The 23,116-nt window shown below is 41.2% G+C and overlaps 1 protein-coding gene across 1 annotated transcript; it reads right to left on the bottom strand.

The window, feature by feature from the left end:
• Positions 1 to 1,294: 1,294 nt before the first annotated feature.
• On the bottom strand, positions 1,295 to 22,910 carry LOC117815927 (B-cell receptor CD22-like). The gene is made up of 9 exons (XM_034687955.1): positions 22,686 to 22,910; positions 22,180 to 22,551; positions 21,559 to 21,786; positions 20,774 to 21,043; positions 18,105 to 18,362; positions 16,476 to 16,557; positions 2,513 to 2,573; positions 2,002 to 2,201; positions 1,295 to 1,883 (listed from the first exon to the last, which is right to left on the bottom strand). Exons 1-9 carry the CDS (start codon positions 22,891 to 22,893, stop codon positions 1,811 to 1,813), a joined length of 1,752 nt encoding a protein of 583 aa, XP_034543846.1. The 5' UTR covers positions 22,894 to 22,910; the 3' UTR covers positions 1,295 to 1,810.
• Between the last annotated feature and the right edge of the window lie 206 nt (positions 22,911 to 23,116).

The following is a 23,116-nucleotide window of genomic DNA, read 5'->3' on the forward strand; positions in this document are numbered from 1 at the left end:
AAATGGCCACTAGTGGTTTGCTCCAAAAGTGAGTCAATCCTCATAAACATAAACATAGACTGAAAGACAAATTGCCCCACCGGGGATAATAAAGAAACCTTGAACTTGAAACCATCATGTTAAAATGCCCACATTAGATCTATTACTCATTTTACATAAATAAAGACTACACTTGGGTTAATTCTGCTGTAACTCACATTTTTAGATTATAATACTGCTTTATTTTACAAGGCTATCAAGGGCTAGGGTTAGCACTGAGAAACAGGTGCCTGTGGGAACCTTAACTCTCTGTTTGATTTATTGTACCAACAGACCGCCTTAGAGGTCAGTGCTTAAGTTTCCCTGTGAGGGTAATTCTGGTGTTATTGTATTTATGAGTAAGTATTAAAGCTAGGGTTGGTAATCTCGGAAAACTAGCATGAGTTTGAATGTAGCATTTCCTCAGGACTCCGTCTAACCCCTCCCCCCCTCCCTCGGAGCTCCTCCAAAATGACGCGCCCCCCCCCCTCACATGCACGAGCGCCGCTGACTTGTGACCATATGATGGTGACTGATTCAAAACCTGTCCTCACCAAAACATTATCATAGTGAAAGTTAAAAACACAAACAAACATGGCTTCTGTTAGCACTCACAACTGTCATGCTAGCATTATCCAGTTGTACTGGTGACACGATATCAGGAGAAAAGTTATAACACATATATAATACTGTAACAACTCTACTGTTTGTTAAACCTGTTCAGTGTAGATGTTCTTAATTCCTACAGTGTTGACGGTCAGTGAAGGCATCAGGAGAGGTGTAGAGTGTGTGAGTGGGAGAGAGGAGAGACAAGAGGAGAAGTTCTTCATTCATTCAAACATTGATTGTTGTTACGGACGCTACAGTACATCTACATTTTCTGTAGGACTTACTGAACGTCATTCATTATTCTGCTTGTTGGTGAGAGCTTTTTAGACTCTGATCCGGACTACAGTCCTGAGCAAAGCACCTCATCTGGTCGGAGGGGACAGGCCTGAGGTCGAGCGAGAGGGGCAGTAAATAGAGTCAGGGGAAGCAGAGGCAGGAGACGGGGACTCGGAGGAGTGAACGCCGGGGAAATGTACGCTCTGCAGGAGGAGGGCAGAACAGCAGGACGGGATTTGAATGGATTAAAATTTTGGCACCCAAAAAACGGTGATTGGTTGGTGTTTTCCCAGGTTTACTCCGGCTGTAGATAGCAGCTTTTCTTCACTCTTTTTTAGGAACACATCATGTATTGATTACCATCAGGACATAAAGATCATTTTAACCAGTATGACAAAAAGTAGATCTAAATCTGATTACCAACCCCAGCTTTAATCAGCAAATTCTCATATCTGATTTGTTAGACATGCAAATTACAAGCAAGTAAATTAGCCTTTAGCATCGACTTTACTTAATATTTAGCATCTGCTATCTTCTTCCTCTCTTCAGAGCTCATCCCCCTGGTCCATATATGGTGACTTCAGGCTCCAAAAACAAGATGACTGCAGTCTAAAAGTTGTAGTCAAAGCTCCTAAAAGGTAAGCCTTTACATGATTACTGTTTTTTTAGCATAAGATAAAAATTATTGTTTGGCAAGAAATCAAAGCTCACCCCACCCGTTGTTTAAGCAACGGTGGCCTTAAAGGACAAGATGCTGCTGTGAGGCACGATAAGTATGATCTTCCAAATACTTATCAAATTATCAAAATGATCTATCGGTTTAAATTCTTCTTCTTCTGTGCATTAAGTCCTGAGAAATGTGTCTCACTGACACTGGGGTGTGATAAACCTTTGATCCATGTTGTGCTCACACTCTTGGTGTTCGGACGACTGTGCTGTACAATGCAGACACATCCTCCTCCGTCATTTGGGTTCTTGATCTGTGAATTTAAAAAAAAACATACACAAAGAACTGAAAACTAATAATAAAGTCACAGTATAAAAACCATAATGAAAACATCCCACATAAAACAGTGAGAAAATTACACTCAGACTCACCTTGAGGAAGGCCTTTTACTCTTAATGTTGACCCTCGCGTATTCTACATCGTCCCCATCTTCATCCTCCTTCTTCTTCTTGGGTCTGTTAGGCTTAGCTGGTGAAAAGTTGGAGTAGAGGGCCTCTTCCTGGTTGTTGGAGAAGCGCACACTGGCGTAGCAAAGTTCCTCTGCTGGTTCACTTTGTGAAGCCATGTTTAGCTGAAGAGGAGACAGTGCAATACAACCTTGTTGTAAAAGCCAAAAAGTGAACCGGGTACACTTTGGGGTAGGAGTGGACACGATTCAAGCATATCGAGGGGTCTATCTCCCCCCGTTGGGACAGGGCTAAAGCCATGTTCTTTAAAGGGAACTAAGTCTCTCTCTTGGCACCTTACAATTTAAAAACCAAGAACAATTGTTTGAAACAAAAACGCTACAACAACATGACACATGTTTATAAAGTCTCAACAAACATGATCCAAAGAGAGTCATGAAGCCCTTAATAAAACACCTGAACTGTTCTTCATTACCTCTCCATTGTTGTCCGGACTTTCTCCAGGCTGGTTGGTTTCCTTTGAGGATCTCTTTCTCCTGGATACAACAATGATTAAACAAATGAATAGAAGCTTGAATTATTAAAACTGACTGAATTCAGGCTCTGTCATTGGACACAAATCTGCACAAGTTAGACCTCTCACCTTATAAATAGGATGACTAAGAGGAAAATGATAACCAGGAAAATGGCAAAGATTGATCCAGCAGCGACTGATTTCATTGAACCTGAGAAACACAGATTATTAATCAGAGTTAAACATTTTTTGGGTGCATTAGCAACTGATAACTGGCCACACATTCATCATCATCATCAGTGTCATCACCTAGAATAATACTCTGTAATAACTCATGTGAATTTAAGTTTTGTTTGCTGTTTTTTAAGGGTCCCATGAGGTGAAAACTTTCTCACCAACACCTAAAAGAATAAGTTGGGTAAGGATTGTAAAACACCCTGTGCTAATGTATGAGTGGTCACAAATCCTTCAACTGTTTTTACATGTGCAGTTTGTCTTCAATCCAATTAAAATCCTTCGGTACAACTACTTCTCCTACTTCTACTTCAACTTCTACTACAACTACTTCTCCTACTTCCACTACAACTTCTACTACAACTACTTCTACTTCTACTACAACTACTTCTCCTACTTCTACTACAACTTCTACTACAACTACCTCTACTTCTACTACAACTACTTCTCCTACTTCTACTACAACTACTTCTCCTACTTCTACTACAACTACTTCTCCTACTTCTACTACCACTACTTCTCCTACTTCTACTACAACTTCTACTACAACTACCTCTACTTCTACTACAACTACTTCTCCTACTTCTACTACAACTACTTCTCCTACTTCTACTACAACTTCTACTACTACTACTTCTACTTCTACTACAACTACTTCTACTTCTACTACAACTACTTCTCCTACTTCTACTACAACTACTTCTCCTACTTCTACTACAACTTCTTCTCCTACTTCTACTACCACTACTTCTCCTACTTCCACTACCACTACTTCTCCTACTTCCACTACAACTTCTACTACTACTACTTCTACTTCTACTACAACTACTTCTACTTCTACTACAACTACTTCTACTTCTACTACAACTACTTCTACTTCAACTACAACTACTTCTCCTACTTCCACTACAACTTCTACTACAACTACTTCTACTTCTACTACAACTACTTCTCCTACTTCTACTACAACTACTTCTCCTACTTCTACTACAACTTCTACTACTACTACTTCTCCTACTTCTACTAAACAATACCCTAACCACACCCATTTTGAACCTTGGCTTCAGGAGAATTAACTTAAATGTGGGCCTTGGCGGGAACAGTGGACCACATCTTGAATTGGTCCAGCGCCGTGGCTCCAAGCCATTTGTGCTTGAACGACAGGAATATGGTCGTGTCTTATTAGTTGTTTGTTTAGGGATTTTACATTGACAGAATCTTTGGTCCCAGCAGAGGATTGGACAGTGTTTGAATGCATCTCAACTGTTTGCAGATGATATGGTTCTTTACCAGTTAGGCACTTCCAGGGCTCAAATATCCAGGTTAGATACTTTAAGAGTCTTCAGGCACAAAGTGATAAATATAATAGAAAAACTGGGACCGATGAAGCACTAACACTATTGAGTTAAAGTGGCAGCCGGTGGTACAACCATTTAATTAGACCACATAAGTCAATTTGCAATCAACTCTTTGGCAACTGGGCTTTCAGCAATGTACTCTGAGATTGCAGTGTCACTAAAGCTGGCTGGTACTGTTACTGGATAGCTAAGATGATGCAGAAGTGAAAGTGTGTGTAATGAAGTTCAAAAGCTTGACTCACTTGACACAACAACAAAATGTAAGGTGGAGTTGTGGCGCCCTCTTCTGTTGTCAGCTTCACAGTAATAATCCCCACTGTGTTCAGATGTAACATCATTGATGGTGAAGACTGGTCCAAATCCTTTAGGTGTACGATCATTTCCCTTGTACCAGGTGTAGTTAGCTGCTGGGTTAGCATCACTGCTACAGTTCAGAGTCACTGAACTGCCCTCCATAATCTCACCAGGATGCATTGACACAGAGGTAAGCCTTGGAGGATCTGGAGAGGATTTGTTAGCTGAGTGTTAGAAGTGTTGCACCTTTATAGTTTAGAAGCAGCTTTTAATACTGAAGGACATATATTTGGCAGATCCATATATCATATAAAGCTCTAAATCTTTCTGTAGCTGCTCCTTTAACTGAAGCTAACTGTTCATGTTGAGTGTGAGAGCTGCAGGAAGTAGGTTGATCAGCTATATATCTCCACAAAGACAGATTAAGACTTTTTGTCACTCACATTTCACATCGATGGTTAGGTGCTTGGATGTTCTCTTTCCCAGCTGGTTCTTAGCTTCACAGTAATACTCTCCAGAGTCAGAGGGCTGGATGGAGCTGAAGACAAGCTGGGCTTCTTTACTGACAGGTTGGATGTTTGGATTTCCATTCATCTTGTACCAGGTGTAGTTAGCTGCTGGGTTAGCAACACTGATGCAGTTCAGAGTCACTGAAGTGTTCTCCACTACCTCACCAGAGGGACTCACTGACACAGAGGGAAAGTTTGGAGCATCTGGAGAAGATTTAAACATGAATTAATTCCATAAAAGAGCATTTTATCACATGAAAAGTGTATTTTTGATTTACATGCCTCTTTGTTCGTCTGATCTGAGGAGGTTTTAAGGTTAGCTTGAAGTGTGCATGTAATGGGAGTGTGCAGGTGTGTTTTTTTGTCTGAGGGCAGTGAAGTAAACTCACACACTGGAGGAGAGGGGAATCCTTCATGTCCTTTGAAAGCACAGGAGATTTCATCTATAAGATAAATCCAGCCTGTAAAAGAAGATGTCTCCTTCCCGCTAATCTTCTGTCTGTTCCTGAACCAGACGTATGAAAGACGACCTGGTGTACTGCAGCTGCTGAGACACCTCAGCTCTGCGTTGATGCCAGACTCTCCAGCTGTTGTCGCCTGTACCTGTACCTGTAAAGCTGGACATGAAAACAAGAAACAATGTCATCATCTCTGGTTTGAAATGATGGATGAAACTATTTTACGCAACAACAGATACAACCCCTATAGAGCCTTGTCTAAAACAAGCCTCTCCTCTCTCCTTATCTTTCTGAACCCTCCTTATTATAAGATGCCTCAATCACAGCAATGATTACAACGACTTCTTTGAAGCTGCTCGTAAAATTTGGTTTTCTCCAAAAACAGGAGCTTGCTCCTGCATTTGTTCTCCTGGTGGAAAAAGAAGCTTTGTGGACACAGGCCCTGACTGTGTGTACATATACAACAGTAAGTACACAAACTCATGATGACTGACCAGAATTCAGCACTTTTAATGTGTTGATGTATTCATATCAGTTTGTGTTCATGAGTACCTGTGACAGTCAGAGTTGTACCAGGTAAACTGTTCCTCCATTCAAAGTGTCCTGAAGTGAATCTGAAGCGATATTCTGCTGAGTCGCTCTCTCTCAGGTCAGAGATTCTCAGAGCAGAGTGTCCTCTCTTTGTTTCAAGGACCTGAACACGACCTGCATACTGGGAGTCCACTCTCAGGTCCGCATGTCGAGAGGGACTCTGCCAGTTTCCAATGAGTTCAGGACTGAACCAGAATTTTGATGTGATCGCTCCATAACTGTTGTAAGTACAAGAGATGTTCACTGATGAGCCTTTGGGAGCACAGATTCTTCTGTCAGTGTATGTCACTCTGTTACACCGATCATTATAGGGACCTGGAAGAAGAGAAACATGATGACTGTTTTAAAGTCATGTTGTTGAGTGGTCACCATTTAAAAATCATCAAGTTGTTATAAGTCACCATCACCAGATGCTGTTATGTTAGCAGCAGATTGAGAAGTAAACTCACAGGCTGGAGGAGAGGGGGAATCCGCGTGTCCTTGTAGAGCACAGGAGTAACTGTCTGGATATTCAAAGACGTTTGAATAAGAAGAAGATGTTCCTGCGTGGATTCTCTCTCCATTTTTGTACCAGATGAAGGAGGGATGAGGAGGTAGAGAACAACTGCTGTGACACTTCAGATAGGCGGTCCATGAACTTGTGCTCACCTGAACCTGGAGGACTGGGTCTGTGAGAAGAAACAGGAAGGTAACTTTGAAAAAACTGTCCACAAACACATGCAAACGCAAAAACACAGTCATGGCTGTTTTTTTAGATGTTATGAAATCATGAATGAAAATGTTACCTGAGACAGACAAAGTAACTCCTGGATAACCAATATACTTCCCATCAGGCTGGTCTGTTAAGAGCCTGAACTTGTACACAGCTGAGTCGCTCTCTCTCAGGTCTATGATTGTCAGAGTGCAGCGTTTCTCATAACATCTGGACGTTACACGACCTGTGTACTCAGAGTCTGTAGTCAGATCTACAGGTTCTCTATTCTTCACTTTAGTGAACCAGAATGATTTCTTAGCTGAATACGTTTCTCTATTTCTTGGTGCTGGGTGTGTGTAGGTGGAGCTTAGTTCTACAGTTGATCCTTTTGAGGCACAGACCTTTGGTGAGGTGTAAGTCACTCCCCAGCCATTCTGACCCTGTACCACTGAAACACAGAGCACATCAGGAAACACAGTTAGAGTAAAAACAACATCAGGAGACAGACTCTCACTCAGAGGGAAGTTTCTAAAATTACTCTCTTTTTTTGTGCAGCAGTCATTCTTTAAAGTCTGTCCGGCAATTTGAGGTGCAAGAATGGAAATGGAATTAAAAGACAACATATATCTGTCAATTTTTCCTCATTTTTTCAGGTCTTACCTCATGTGTTAATCAACTCTCACTACAAACAGGAAGCTAACTCTGAGCCATGACATCATGAAATTTGCAGATGACACAGCTGTGGTGAGCTCATCTCTGGGAGAGATGAGACTGCATATATGAAGGAGGTCCAGAGGCCCTCAACATGGTGCAAGCAGAACAACCTGGTCCTGAATACACCCACAGCCAAAGAGCTCATCTTCAACTTCAGGAAGAAGAATTCAGAACTACATCCTGTATACATCAACAGAGACCACCTGCAGAGGGTCACAGACTTCAGGTACTTGAACAGTGTCCTGTCCTGGACAGCCAACACTGCTGTGCTCGTAAAGAAGGCAGGTAGAACTTAAATTCAACTATGAGGGCTGTGCTGCGGCAGGATGCTTTGCATGTTAATGTGAAATATTTTCCTTTTGTTAGCACTTTAATTCAGGACTTTGAGCATGCATGTTTTGTTCAGTCTTTGAAGATTCAAGTTAAGAAGGTTTAAATGTTGCTGACTCGTTGAGTCAATAAGTAAAAACACAGGAATAAAGCATCTTCTGGATACTTTCATGTTAGCAGTCTAAGTATGAAAAGTGTGGTGAAATGATATTCATCATGTGTGCAAACATACATAATACCACTACCTGCAAAGCATGACATCATACAGAGGGCGCAGTGCAAAAAAAACCAACACTGTGGATTGAAAACTGAGCTGACAGGATAAAAAGAAGTCTGCTCTGCCTGATGGGTTCTCTGTCTGTGGTGAGATGATGGTGTGTCCAGTGTGTGCAGCAGCAGAGTGTGAATGGAAACTGTTTAGTGATGCAGTGTGAAAAAACAGTGATGGGTGGATAACAGAGAGAGAGAGAGAGAGAGAGAGAGACAGAGAGACAGAGAGACAGAGAGACAGAGAGAAGTTAGGGGTGTTTATGGAAAGTTCCCCAAATTAACTTAGACATAAGGTGAAATAAAAAAGAATCCCAACAGGGGTCCTGAAACAGCACTTTGAGTTTCTTCTTTTTCATTTTGGGTGGATTGGACATGTAACCAGAACTATTGTTAGCTTCTTCAAAAATAGAAATGTGCAACTTATGGCGAAGTTCCCATTTAACATTTCACTTGCAGGAAACAAGACACCCAATTGGTATTTTTAGGCGGATAGCATTGATAGCATTAGACAACGTTTTCAGTGTTTTGGTGTCCTAATCTAACTGTTCCAGTTTAACCTTCTTGATGCCGTCAGTTTCAAAATGAGCACAAAAAAAGATCAGTTTTAACATTTGATATATTGTCTTTGCACCATTTTCAGTTAAATATAGTAGTTCAATGATTTGCAAATCATCAAAATCAGCTTTTATCAACATTTTACACAGCGTTCAGACTTTTTGGGACTTCCTGTGCAAAGGATGTAACCACTGAGGAAAACAGCCCATACACATTTACATGAAGTTAACTCTGAAGGATTGAAGATTGATTAATTCACACTGTTTCATATTCATTGGTTCACAATACTTATAGTTTATAATGTTCAGGAATATAAGATACTGATGACAGAGTCTTCTGAACTTTGAGTAAACACGTCAATTTACAAGAAGAGAAGTGACGCATCACAGAGCATGTCAAATATTTGTACGCAACTCAAAATGATAACTTCATTAGTCCACAAATAAAGTCTGTAGGAGAACATTACCTTGTATAAAGAGGAGGAAGAGAACAAATCCACTCGCTGCTGCTGCTGTCGGACTCATGGCTGCTCCTCTCGTCTCTGTTCAATCAGTCAGAGGTTGACCAGCTACAGTCAAAAAGCCAGCTTCCTTCCTCTTTGCATTAATACTATGCATGAACAAACAGATGACTGTAAATACCCAAGTTGAAAAGAAGAAGTGAGCCTCACTGTCGTGCTAATTATAAAATAGCTTCACTGTCTTTTTGAAAGTTGCAGTAAGAGAGTCATTTTACAGTCTGGTAGAGCATCTGAGCCTTTTCAGGAGGATGAACTCACCTACACGGATCCAGAGGTCAGATCCAATTTTAAATGATGAAGAGGTCTTAAATAGAGGTGAAATTTGTGGTTTCGGATAATTGGAAACGTGCCTGTGTGTAAAAATGCATTTAAAGATGAAATTGCCATATTTTACAGACAAATACAGGACTCTCAGGCTTTCAGGAAATTGTCTCTCACACATACATCTCACAGCTGGGTCCGGCATACTCTCTCAGCTAGAAACACTTTATTTGGCGTAGGGTGGGAGGGGTGAGTAGGGCCTGTCGAGGGGGGTGGGGGTTTCCTTCTGTAACAGAGACTGTTATGTGTTAGTATGACTGAAACATGTATACGGATGATTCCACAAGACAGTAAAAATCAATATAAAGGCCACATGTGGTGAGCAAGGAAAGGTATATGTGAATGTTCCAGACTGTTGCCGTCTAAGTTCACACATCGGCTCCTTCAACTTCTTACTGACTTTTACCTGAGGGGTCCAGAAGTCCAGATAAAGTCAGGGTGAAAACATTGACTGTTTGTGGTCTCACACTTATCCTTCCTTGGACTTTGGGGATGTTTTAAGAGTGCAGTGCATGTCTGAAAGCTGCTTATGGTATGAAAGCTGTCAAAGCTGCTGCCTCCATCCATCCATCCATCCATCTTCCTCTGCTTGTCCGGGTCCGGGTCGCAGGGGCAGCAGTCTCAACAGGGAAGCCCAGACACTCCTCTCCCCGGCCACTTCCACCAGCTCTTCTGGGAGGATACAGAGGCGTTCCCAGGCCAGCTGAGAGATATAATCTCTATAGCGTGTCCTGGGTCTTCCCTGTGGCCTCCTCCCAGACGGACATGCCCGAAATACCTCCACAGGGAGACGTCCAGGAGGCACCCTGCCCAGATGCCCGAACCACCTCATCTGGCTAGTCTCGTTGCAGAGGAGCAGCGGCTCTACTTTGAGCCTTCTCCGGCTGTCTGAGCTCCTGACCCTCTCTCTAAGCCTGAGCCTAGACACCCTGCAGGGACCACAGCTCGTGACCACAGGTGAGGGTTGGAACATAGATTGACAGGTAAATTGAGAGCTTTGCCTCTGATCGATCTGTCAATCTCGCGCTCCCTCCTCCCCTCACTCGTGGAACAAGACCACGAGATACTTAAACTCCTCCGCTTGGGGTAAAGACTCCCCTCTGACCCGAAGTGGCCAAGCCACTCTTTTTCCAACTGAGCACCATGGCCTCAGACTTGGAGGTACTGACCCCCATCCCCGCTGCTTCACACTCGGCTGCAAACCGTCACAGTGCGAGCTGGAGGTCACTTCTTGATGACGCCAATAGGACCACATCGTCTGCAAAGAGCAGAGATGGAATCCTAAGGTCACCGAACTGGACACCCTCCACCACCAATGAACAGAACCGGTAACTAAGGGCAGCTTTGGCGGAGTCAAGCCTCTCTATCCTGCAGCTTGGTAAACCAGAAGGTCTTCTCGACTGTAGTAGACAAACCATTAACCGTTGATGGGTACCTGTAGTTGCAGCTTAGCTCCACAGATTTGATCAGTAGAGTAAATCACTCCCCAGTCATTCTGAGCCTGTACCCCTGAAACACAGAGCGCATCAGAGAGGACAATTAGACTAACAACAAAGTCCAGTTTCAGACTAGAAGACATGAAAGTGCTTGGAGAAAGTAAGCTGATGTTGTCAGTCTCACTACAGTCCTTCATGATACACATAAAATAAATCACAGTAATGTTTGCCACTTCAGAGACCTCTAGGGTCAACTTGTTTGTATTAGTAGTTGGTAGCTGGGTAATATCAATCAATCAATCATTTATTGATAAAGCACTTTTCATACAATGATGCTTCACATAAAAATAATACAAATATAATACATTTAAAATACAAATGTGGTTTCCACAGAACGCAGCCGTAGTTTTGTTTCTTTATTAAAAAATAACAACAAAAAAAACGTCTTTACCAAAAAGTAGGTGGTTGTCTTATACTCAGATCAATAGTATTAATAGAATACAAGTTTATAGATGGGGGTGCCTCGTGATGAATCGCTCCATTTGCTCTGTTAGTTTCCGGGCTGAGGTCAAGTCAGAGGTGTGAAAGTACAGAAAAATCTATAATGAGGATGCGAAACTCGACCATCTGAGTGAACAAAGATAGCACGAAAATCCTACAGAGAGGTTCGAGTCTGTTAACTAAGATTAAAAGAATGAGTTAAAATTAGATCAAATCAAAGGCAGTATCTAGATTCTCAGCTTTCTAACGTAAGCCAGACAAGAGCATTGTATTCGAAGCAAACAGCGGTCTACACACACAACAGAACCTCTCCTCCTTCATTTCTACTTCTTGGACTTTTCATCACAAATAACAAGGCTCACTCGTTTTCTGTTAGAGGAAACACGTTGTAGGCCGAAGATGGGGATGAACTTTCAGTTCAACGAATGATGTTGACGCAAAACCTCCCAAATATGATGCAACTTCAAATTTCAAAGCGTAAAAGTATCTGGTGTTGCAGGGTTTTAAAGTTAATTTCACACATCTAGTCATGAATGGTTTAATACATACCCGACAAAGAGAGAAGGAAGACGACAAATCCACCTGCTGCTGCTCGTAATCTCACAGCCGGTCTGCTCATCTCTGTCTGATAAAACATATCAGAAGATAGAAAGAGCTTGTATTGAAACACTATACAGTATACAAGTTAGTCACAGCTTTGCTTCCTTCACCGTATCATGAAGGGATGATTGTCATCTGTTTTTTTAAGACGACTAGTAGTGTCTGTCCTGACTTCCTTCCTCTTTTCATAATTAGTATGCATGAACAGATGATGGTCTGTACATCCACAACATGAAATACAGAAATGACTACTCCTGCTGTTTGTTCAACTACACTACAAGAACTCAAAATCTTACCGAGTGAAATTGTCTCATTTTTAGTCATAATGTCTTCTCCCACTTGATTTAAGATACATTTACTGAACAAGTAACATTTGAGAGAGATAGAGGGACTTGTTTTAAGACATCTTAAATATCTTGTTGAGTCAAACAATCTTGAAATGATCTTGTTTTGAGTTGTAAGTTAGAAGAAACAAGGTTTATTTTACATTTCAGACATTTTTCAAGCTGAGATCTTATTTGTAGAAGACGGATCATCTTGATTTAAGACAAACACTTTACTTGATTTAAGGAAATGCATTTTATTGGAGAATCAATCAGAAAAAAGATCCATTGATAAAAGAAAGAAAGAAAGAGAAGTTGTTGTTTTTAAGGGTGGGTTTCAGTTTTCAGACACTGTTTCTTCTAAATCAGATAAAAATCTTCCTCCTCAAACTCCATGCACACAATGAAACACCTCCTTTTGGGCATAGCTGGCTTATCCTAAAAAACAACATGACTGAATATTAGTATATCCAACTCACTATGAGAAGACGTTATATCTCAAAATGCTCAAATTAAACTTTGTCATCTTATTTCAAGTACAAGATGGTCTTAAACCTAGAGAAGTGCCGCTATAATACAACTCAAATTAAGGTGAATATATCTCAAATGAAGAACATGAAATGTATTAGTGCAGAAATATTTTTTTGAGTGAAAAAATACTAATTGTTAACATTCCTGTCTTATTCTGAGACACTAAGCTTTAAAATACTGGTAAAATATTGATTAAATGAAGTTTTCCCTGCTAATTTGAAGATCACAGCTTCCTAATTATTTAGTCTTATTTTAAGAAATCTTACCAAGCAAATTTGCTTGTTCTATTGGCAGATTTTTTTGCTTATTTCAAGGTAAAAGTACCTTGAAATAAGTTTTTTTTTTCTTGTTTTTGGAGGGGCATTTTTTGCAGTGTATGCATGAATCCCCTTATGCTGTAAAATCACATATTGTTGCACAATGTTGGCAGAATCATTGCGACAGACCTGTAACACATTCTGGGAGGACAATTTTAGCTAAACATTTTAATTAATGTATGATTCAATGCAGCAGAAATATCTGCAAAGCTTTCATCAAATATATCAAGGAATAATACAAAAGTATTACTTATCATTTCGTAGGAGAAGTAGGACTCTTTGTTCCTTTGAAATTTCCATGTTGAACACCTTGCATGAACATACAGACTGCTCCAGGAAAGCATTATTTACAGGTTATCTTTATTCAATAAAATATTTGGTCATCTTAAAAATATACAGTGAGATAAATATGTTAACAAAACAGCACCTGAATAACTTGTTAAGGTTATACATCAGCTTCAGAGATAACAGCAGAGCAATGTATGATAAAATAACTGGCATGAAGAAAATAATTTACAGAAAATAAAATGCAGAGCACCTTAATACTGTATGAAAACACTAATAACACTTTATAATGGTTAACACAATACAGGTAATACAGTTTAACTAACAACTAACACTCAATGTTTAACATTTTAAGAGAAGTGAGACACTTGCAACAAAGTACAATCATTAACCAGGTTACAAACATCTAAAAAGCTATAAAAAGAACACTTCAACTCTAAAAAACTGCAGTTCCTCAAATGGCCACTAGTGGTTTGCTCCAAAAGTGAGTCAATCCTCATCAACATAAACATAGACTGAAAGACAAATTGCCCCACCGGGGATAATAAAGAAACCTTGAACTTGAAACCATCATGTTAAAATGCCCACATTAGATCTATTACTCATTTCACATAAATAAAGAGTACACTTGGGTTAATTCTGCTGTTACTCACATTTTTAGATTATAATACTGCTTTATTTTACAAGGCTATCAAGGGCTAGGGTTAGCACTGAGAAACAGGTGCCTGTGGGAACCTTAACGCTCTGTTTGATTTATTGTACCAACAGACCGCCTTAGACGTCAGTGCTTAAGTTTCCCTGTGAGGGTAATTCTGGTGTTATTGTATTTATGAGTAAGTATTAAAGCTGGGGTTGGCAGTCTCGGAAAACCAGCATGAGTTTGAATGTAGCATTTCCTCAGGACTCCGTCTAACCCCTCCCCCCCTCCCTCGGAGCTCCTCCGAAATGACGCCCCCCCCCGCTCACATGCACGAGCGCCGCTGACTTGTGACCATATGATGGTGACTGATTCCAAACCGGTCCTCACCAAAACATTCTCATAGTGAAAGTTAAAAACACAAACAAACATGGCTGCTGTTAGCACTCACAACTGTCATGCTAGCATTATCCAGTTGTACTGATGACACGATATCAGGAGAAAAGTTATAACACATATATAATACTGTAACAGCTCTACTGTTTGTTAAACCTGTTCAGTGTAGATGTTCTTAATTCCTACAGTGTTGACGGTCAGTGAAGGCATCAGGAGAGGTGTAGAGTGTGTGAGCGGGAGAGAGGAGAGACAAGAGGAGAAGTTCTTCATTCATTCAAACATTGATTGTTGCTTTGTTTGTTGGCGTGATCACGGCCGACAGTGACCGGTTATTAAAACTCAACGTGTTCACGAATCGACTCGTCATCACTACAGCGTCCGGACGGACGCTACAGTACATCTACATTTTCTGTAGGACTTACTGAACGTCATTAATTCTTCTGCTTGTTGGTGAGAGCTTTTTAGACTCTGATCCGGACTACAGTCCTGAGCAAAGCCCCTCATCAGGTCAGAGGGGACAGGCCTGAGGTCGAGCGAGAGGGGCAGTCAGTAGAGTCAGGGAAAGCAGAGGCAGGAGACGGGGACTCGGAGGAGTGAACGCCGGGGAAATGTACGCTCTGCAGGAGGAGGGCAGAACAGCAGGACAGGATTTGAATGGTTTAAAATTTTGCCACCCAAAAAACGGTGATTGGTTGGTGTTTTCCCAGGTTTAGGCTGTAGATCGCAGTTTTTTTTCACTCTTTTTTAGGAACACATTATGTATTGATTGCCATCAGGACATAAAGATAATTTTAACCAGTATGACAAAAAGTGTATCTAAATCTGATTACCAACCCCAGCTTTAATCAGCAAATTCTCATATCTGGGATATTCATACCTGATTTGTTAGACATGCAAATTACAAGCAAGTAAATTAACCTTTAGCATCGACTTTATAACTTAAATAATTTAGCATCTGCTATCTTCTTCCTCTCTTCAGAGCTCATCCCCCTGGTCCATATATGGTCACTTCAGGCTCCAAAAACAAGATGGCTGCAGTCTAAAAGTTGTAGTCAAAGCTCCCAAAAGGTAAGCCTTTAGATGATTACTTTTTTTTAGCATAAGATAAAAATTATTGTTTGGCAAGAAATCAAAGCTCACCCCACCCGTTGTTTAAGCGACGGTGGCCTTTAAGGACAAGACGCTGCTGTGAGGCATGATAAGTATGATCTTCCAAATACTTATCAAATTATCAAAATGATCTATCGGTTTAAATTCTTCTTCTTCTGTGCATTAAGTCCTGAGAAATGTGTCTCCTACAACACTGGGGCGTGATAAACCTTTGATCCATGTTGTGCTCACACTCTTGGTGTTCGGACGACTGTGCTGTACAATGCAGACACATCCTCCTCCGTCATTTGGGTTCTTGATCTGTGAATTTAAAAAAAAACATACACAAAGAACTGAAAACTAATAATAAAGTCACAATGTAAAAACCATAATGAAAACATCCCACATAAAACAGTGAGAAAATTACACTCAGACTCACCTTGAGGAAGGCCTTTTACTCTTAATGTTGACCCTTGCGTATTCTACATCATCCCCATCATCCTCCTCCTTCTTCTTGGGTCTGTTTGGCTTAGCTGGTGAAAAGTTTGAGTAGAGGGCCTCTTCCTGGTATTTGGAGAAGCGCACAATGGTGTAGCAAAGTTCCTCTGCTGGTTCACTTTGTGAAGCCATGTTAAGCTGAAGAGGAGACATTGCAATACGTGGTTATTTCTCTGACTTTATTCATGTAGTCTGCTGAGAAACCTTGATGTAAAAGTCAAAACATGACTCAACAAACATGATCCAAAGAGAGTCATGAAGCCCGTAATATAACACCTGAACTGTTCTTCATTACCTCTCCATTGTTGTCCCAACTTTCTCCAGGCTGGTTGGTTTCTTTTGAGGATCTCTTTCTCCTGGATACAACAATGATTAAACAAATGAATAGAAGCTTGAATTATTAAAACTGACTGAATTCAGGCTCTGTCATTGGACACAAATCTGCACAAGTTAGACCTCTCACCTTATGAATAGGATGACTAAGAGGAAAATGATGACCAGGAAAATGGCAGAGATTGATCCAGCAGCGACTGATTTCATTGAACCTGAGAAACACAGATTATTAATCAGAGAGTTAAACATTTTTTGGGTGCATTAGCAACTGATAACTGGCCACACATTCATTATCATCATCATCAGTGTCATCACCTAGAATAATACTCTGTAATAACTCATGTGAATTTAAGTTTTGCTTGCTGTTTTTTAAGGGTCCCATGAGGTGAAAACTTTCTCACCAACATCTTAAAGAATAAGTTGGGTAAGGATTGTAAAACACCCTGTGCTAATGTATGAGTGGTCACAAATCCTTCAACTGTTTTTACAAGTGCAGTTTGTCTTCAATCCAATTAAAATCCTTCGGTACAACTACTTCTCCTACTTCTACTTCAAATTCTACTACAACTACTTCTACTTCTACTACAACTTCTACTACAACTACTTCTCCTACTTCTACTACAACTTCTACTACAACTACTTCTTCTACTTCTACTACAACTTCTACTACAACTACTTCTCCTACTTCTACTACAACTTCTACCACAACTACTTCTACTACAACTACTTCTCCTACTTCTACTACAACTTCTACTACAACTACTTCTACTACAACTACTTCTCCTACTTCTACTACAACTTCTACCACAACTACTTCTACTACAACTACTTCTCCTACTTCTACTACAACTTCTACTACAACTACTTCTCCTACTTCTACTACAACTTCTACTACAACTGCTTCTCCTACTTCTACTGCAACTTCTACTACAACTACTTCTTCTACTTCTACTACAACTTCTACTACAACTACTACTCCTACTTCTACTACAACTTCTACTACAACTGCTTCTCCTACTTCTACTGCAACTTCTACTACAACTGCTTCTCCTACTTCTACTACAACTTCTACTACAACTACTACTCCTACTTCTACTACAACTTCTACTACAACTACTTCTCCTACTTCTACTACAACTACTTCTCCTACTTCTACTACAACTTCTACTACTACTAAACAATACCCTAACCACACCCATTTTGAACCTTGGCTTCAGGAGAATTAAATTAATTCAATTAAATGTGGGCCTTGGCGGGAACAGTGGACCATATCTTGAATTGGTCCAGCGCCGTGACTCCAAGCCATTTGTGCTTGAACGACAGGAATATGGTCGTGTCTTATTAGTTATTTGTTAAGTGATTTTACATTGACAGAATCTTTGGTCCCAGCAGAGGATTGGACAGTGTTTGAATGCATCTCAACTGTTTGCAGATGATATGGTCCTTTACAGGTTGAGCACTTCCACGGCTCAAATATCCAGGTTAGATACTTTAAGAGTCTTCAGGCACAAAGTGATACATATAATAGAAAAACTGGGACCGATGAAGCACTAACACTATTGAGTTTCAGTGGCAGCCGGTGGTACAACCATTTAATCAAACCACATAAGTGGATTTGCAATCAACTCTTTGGCAACTGGGCTTTCAGCAATGTATTCTGAGATTGCAGTGTCACTAAAGCTGGCTGGTACTGTTACTGGATAGCTAAGATGATGCAGAAGTGAAAGTGTGTGTAATGAAGTTCAAAAGCTTGACTCACTTGACACAACAACAAAATGTAAGGTGGAGTTGTGGCGCCCTCTTCTGTTGTCAGCTTCACAATAATAACCCCCACTGTGTTCAGATCTAACATCATTGATGGTGAAGACTGGTCCGGATCCTTGAGGTGTACGATCATTTCCCTTGTACCAGGTGTAGTTAGCTGCTGGGTTAGCATCACTGCTACAGTTCAGAGTCACTGAACTGCCCTCCATAATCTCACCAGGATGCATTGACACAGAGGGAAGCCTTGGAGGATCTGGAGGAGAAAATGCACAAGAGTAAATAAAACGTTAAAGACAGGGAAAAATAGGCTGTTGGTTTTAGTCTTTGAAAGTGGGAAGTATGGAAGTGACAGCTGAGCATAAACCATTTAAGACACCCCTCCTACTAAATCTTCAGACATTGACAATTTGCTGCCCCGATAAGTGTTACACAGGACTTCCACCAGATCCATGTCAAGTGTGTCTCCGATCCTCTGTGGTCTGGCTCCGTGCTCTCTCATCTGTCAACTCCCACCGGTTGTGTTTTACGGAACGCAACACGGAGCAGGACCGCCGGACAGCCGGAGTCATTTGACCAAGGTTTTCCCACAGTAATCCCTGAATCAAGGATTCTCCTCCTCCTCTCCTCATCCATGTTGTCTTTCTGGTCCTCTGAAAACCTCTGACCTGTTGACTCCAGGCCTGGCTCCGCTCATCCTGACTTTGGTTTGTTGTTGTAGTTAAGTGAAATACGATCTGGTGATAACACAGAGTGTTTTATTCTGAAAATTAACCGGTTGTTTTCATTTTGTTTTGGTGAAACCTGACTTCCTGTCCCGCTCCATCTGCTCTGTTGAAATTGATGCGCCTTGTCTCCAGTATCCGTCAGAAATAGAAGTCTTGTGTATCTGATCCAGAGGGCTCCGACCTGCCGGATTAGAGACGGAGACGGAACGCAACGGAGCAGATCCAGTGGAAGTTAACACATTGACTAGAATAGAAACCTATCAGATCCGGTGCCGTGATGAATCGGAGACGGTCCGGACACGGATCTGGTGGAATTTGTCCGTTACAGTAATTCACTGATGCTTGAACTTACACTGGACATCTATGTGAACAGATGTGGAGTTCTTTTGTCCATAACCATTCTCAGACTTGCAGTAGTAGATCCCACTGTCCTTCAACCCGAGAGAGGTGAAAGAATGAATGCCTTCCTGTCCTTGAAGAGGTGTGTGGTCCTCCTTGTACCAGGTGTTAGTAGCTGCTGGGTTAGCATCACTCTTACAAGTCAGACTCACTGAACTGCCCTCCACTATCTCACCAGTCACTGACACTGAGGGAAGCTTTGGACCATCTGGTTGACAGAAACAAAAAATCATGAGTCTTTGAGTGCTGCGTCACAATGCTATATATCAGCATGCCTCATGTATATAAATGAGGATGATGGGGTTTCGGCTCCTGGGCAGTGGGTGACGGTGGCAGTTGTTATAACTAAATCTTTTGCGCCATCTTCTGGGAAAATGCGGTAACACAATAAAATCCCTCTCTTTGCATTGAACACCGGATTTTTTTCTGCATCCCTGTAACGGATACTTCCCACTTTTTAGATAAATAAGTGTGAAAAAATGTGTCTTGTACACAGAATTTTACAGTAATTGCTGTTTTTCTATCCCTTTCTGCTTACAATAGACATCAAGAAACACAGGTGGAGAGCTGATCCATCCATATTGATTCTCAGATGTGCAATAGTAGGTTCCTCTGTCCTCAGGGCTGATCGAGGTGAAACGATGGAGTCCTTGTTGTTCCAAAGGTGCCGTTTGATTCTTCTTGTACAAGGTGTGTTTAGCTGCTGGGTTAGCATCACTGCTGCAGGTCAGAGTCACTGAACTGCCCTCCATGATTCGAGCAGACGGACTCACTGACACAGAGGGAAGCTTTGGAGCATCTGGAGAGGATGTGTTAGAAGTGTTGCACCTTCATGGCTGTGAGGCAGCTTTCATATCGACATATATATGATAGTTTCTGGTTCCATAAACTGCATAAAGCTCTAAATCTTTCTGTAGCTGCTCCTTTAATTGAAGCTAACTGTTGATGTTGAGCATGAGAGCTGCAGGAAGTAGGAATGATCAGCTATATATCTCCACAAAGACAGATTAAGACGATTTTGTCACTCACATTTCACATCGATGGTAAGGTGCTCAGATGTTCCCTTTCCCAGTTTGTTCACAGCTTCACAGTGATACTGTCCAGAGTCAGAGGGCTGGATGGAGCGCAAGACAAGCTGGGCTTCTTTACTGAAAGGTTGGACGTCTGGATTTCCATTCTTGTACCAGGTGTATGTAACTGCTGCTGGGTTAGCATCACTGCTGCAGGTCAGAGTCACTGACCTGTTCTCCACTATCTCAGCAGAGGGACTCACTGACACAGAGGGAAGCTTCGGAGCATCTGGAGATGGATGTGCAAGTTGTGTGTTACAAGTGATTCATGGCTGTGAGGCAGCTTTGAATATTGAAGGACATATATATGATAGTTTCTGGTTCCATAAACGGTGTAAAGCTCTAAATCTTTCTGTAGCTGCTCCTTTAATTGAAGCTAACTGTTGATGTTGAGCATGAGAGCTGCAGGAAGTAGGAATGATCAGCTATATATCTCCACAAAGACAGATTTAGACGATTTTGTCACTCACATTTCACATCGATGGTAAGGTGCTCAGATGGTCCCTTTCCCAGCTGGTTCTCAGCTTCACAGTGATACTCTCCAGAGTCAGAGGGCTGGATGGAGCGGAAGACAAGCTGGGCTTCTTTACTGAAAGGTTTAAAGTCTGGATTTCCGTTCTTGTACCAGGTATATGTAACTGCTGCTGGGTTAGCATCACTGCTGCAGTTCAGAGTCACTGAAGTGTTCTCCACTACCTCACCAGAGGGTCTTTGTAACACAGAGGTAGTCTTTGGAGCATCTGGAGAAGATTTAAACATGCATTACTTCCAGAAAAGAGCATTTTATCACATGAAAAGTGTATTTTTGATTTACATGCCTCTTTGTTCCTCTTTGACAAACATTATTTACCACAGAGGCTGAACAGTGCTGACAGTGGAGCTGGAGTTTTACTCTTTTACATTTTGTGTATCACTCTGCTCAGTCATAAAAACTGTTGAATCTGTCAGTGTTTGTCATCATGTGTGGGGTCACTCATATTTTAACATCTGTTAAGATTTAAAAATCTTTGGACCAGGCTTCAAAAACAAGAGCTCATATTTCTAAATACTCCCAGCTCTTGTATCATCACTGCTGCTTTAGTTAACTTGTTTTAGTTTTGATGTAATGGTTAGTTAACAAGCAGATTGATTCTATACTACTAAATTTACATTTATCTCTTTTAGATCTGAGGAGGTTTTAAGGTTAGCTTGAAGTGTGCATGTAATGGGAGTGTGCAGGTGTGTTTTTTGTCTGAGGGCAGTGAAGTAAACTCACACACTGGAGGAGAGGGGAATCCTTCATGTCCTTTGAAAGCACAGGAGATTTCATTTCCAAGATAAATCCGGCCTGTAAAAGAAGATGTCTCCTCCCCTCTAATCTCCCTTCTGTTCCTGAACCAGACGTATAAAAGACGACCTGGTGGACTGCAGCTGCTAAGACACCTCAGCTCTGCGTTGTTGTAAGACTCTCCAGCTTTTATCATCTGTACCTGTACCTGTAAAGCTGGACATGAGAACAAGAAACAATGTCATTATCTCTGGTTTGAAATGATGGATGAAGCTATTTAACTCTGCAACAGATACAACCCCTATAGAGCCTTGTCTAAAACAAGCCTCTCCTCTCTCCTTATCTTTCTCAACCCTCCTTATTATAAGATGCCTCAATCACAGCAATGATTACAACGACTTCTCTGAAGCTGCTCGTAAAATTTGGTTTTCTCCAAAAACAGGAGCTTGCTCCTGCATTTGTTCTCCTGGTGGAAAAAGAAGCTTTGTGGACACAGGCCCTGACTGTGTGTACATATACAACAGTAAGTACACAAACTCATGATGACTGACCAGAATTCAGCACTTTAAATGTGTTGATGTATTCATATCAGTTTGTGTTCATGAGTACCTGTGACAGTCAGAGTTGTACCAGGTAAACTGTCCTTCCATTCAAAGTGTCCTGAAGTGAATCTGAAGCGATATTCTGCTGAGCCGCTCTCTCTCAGGTCAGAGATTCTCAGAGCAGAGCGTCCACTCTCTGTTTCAAGGACCTGAACACGACCTGCATACTGGGAGTCCACTCTCAGGTCCGCAGGTTGAGAGGGACTCTGCCAGTTTCCACTGAGTTTAGGAATGAACCAGAATTTTGATGCGATCGTTGCGTGATTGTAGTAACTGTCGTAACTGAAGTAAGTACAAGAGATGTTCACTGATGAGCCTTTGGGAGCACAGATTCTTCGGTCAGTGTACGTCACTCTGTTACAGTAATCCTTATAGAGACCTGGAAGAAGAGAAACATGATGACTGTTTTAAAGTCATGTTGTTGAGTGGTCACCATTTAAAAATCATCAAGTTGTTATAAGTCACCATCACCAGATGCTGTTCTGTTAGCAGCAGATTGAGAAGTTAACTCACAGAATGGAGGAGAGGGGGAATCCTCGTGTCCTTGTAGAGCACAGGAGTAACTGTCTGGATAGTCATAGTTGGCTGAATAAGAAGAAGATGTTCCTGTCTGGATTCTCTCTCCATTTTTGTACCAGATGAAGGAGGGATGAGGAGGTAGAGAACAACTGCTGTGACACTTCAGATTGGCCGCCCATGAACTATAGCTCATCTGAACCATGAGAGCTGGATATTTTGTGTCCGCTATACAAATACAAATACACACAAAACATTAAAGCTATTGGGTTATTTTGGGAAGCTGTGAAATGATGGAATATATGAATGAAAATGTTACCCGTTACAGACAAAGTAACTCCTGGTTCACCAGTATATCTCCCATAATACTGGTCTGTTATGAGCCTGAACTTGTACACAGCTGAGTCACTCTCTCTCAGGTCTGTGAT

The sequence above is a fragment of the Notolabrus celidotus genome, chromosome 7 (assembly GCF_009762535.1).
Source record: "Notolabrus celidotus isolate fNotCel1 chromosome 7, fNotCel1.pri, whole genome shotgun sequence".
Lineage (NCBI taxonomy): Eukaryota > Metazoa > Chordata > Actinopteri > Labriformes > Labridae > Notolabrus > Notolabrus celidotus.

Coding starts and splice junctions, on each gene's coding strand:
- LOC117815927 (XM_034687955.1), bottom strand. CDS start 22,893: ATGGTTCAGATGAGCTATAGTTCATGGGCGGCCAATCTGAAGTGTCAC. Junction 18,363..20,773: donor CCTTACCATCGATGTGAAAT/GTGAGTGACAAA, acceptor TTTCTCCTCCAG/ATCCTCCAAGGCTTCCCTCT. Junction 2,574..16,475: donor TTAGTCATCCTATTCATAAG/GTGAGAGGTCTA, acceptor TGTTGTATCCAG/GAGAAAGAGATCCTCAAAGG.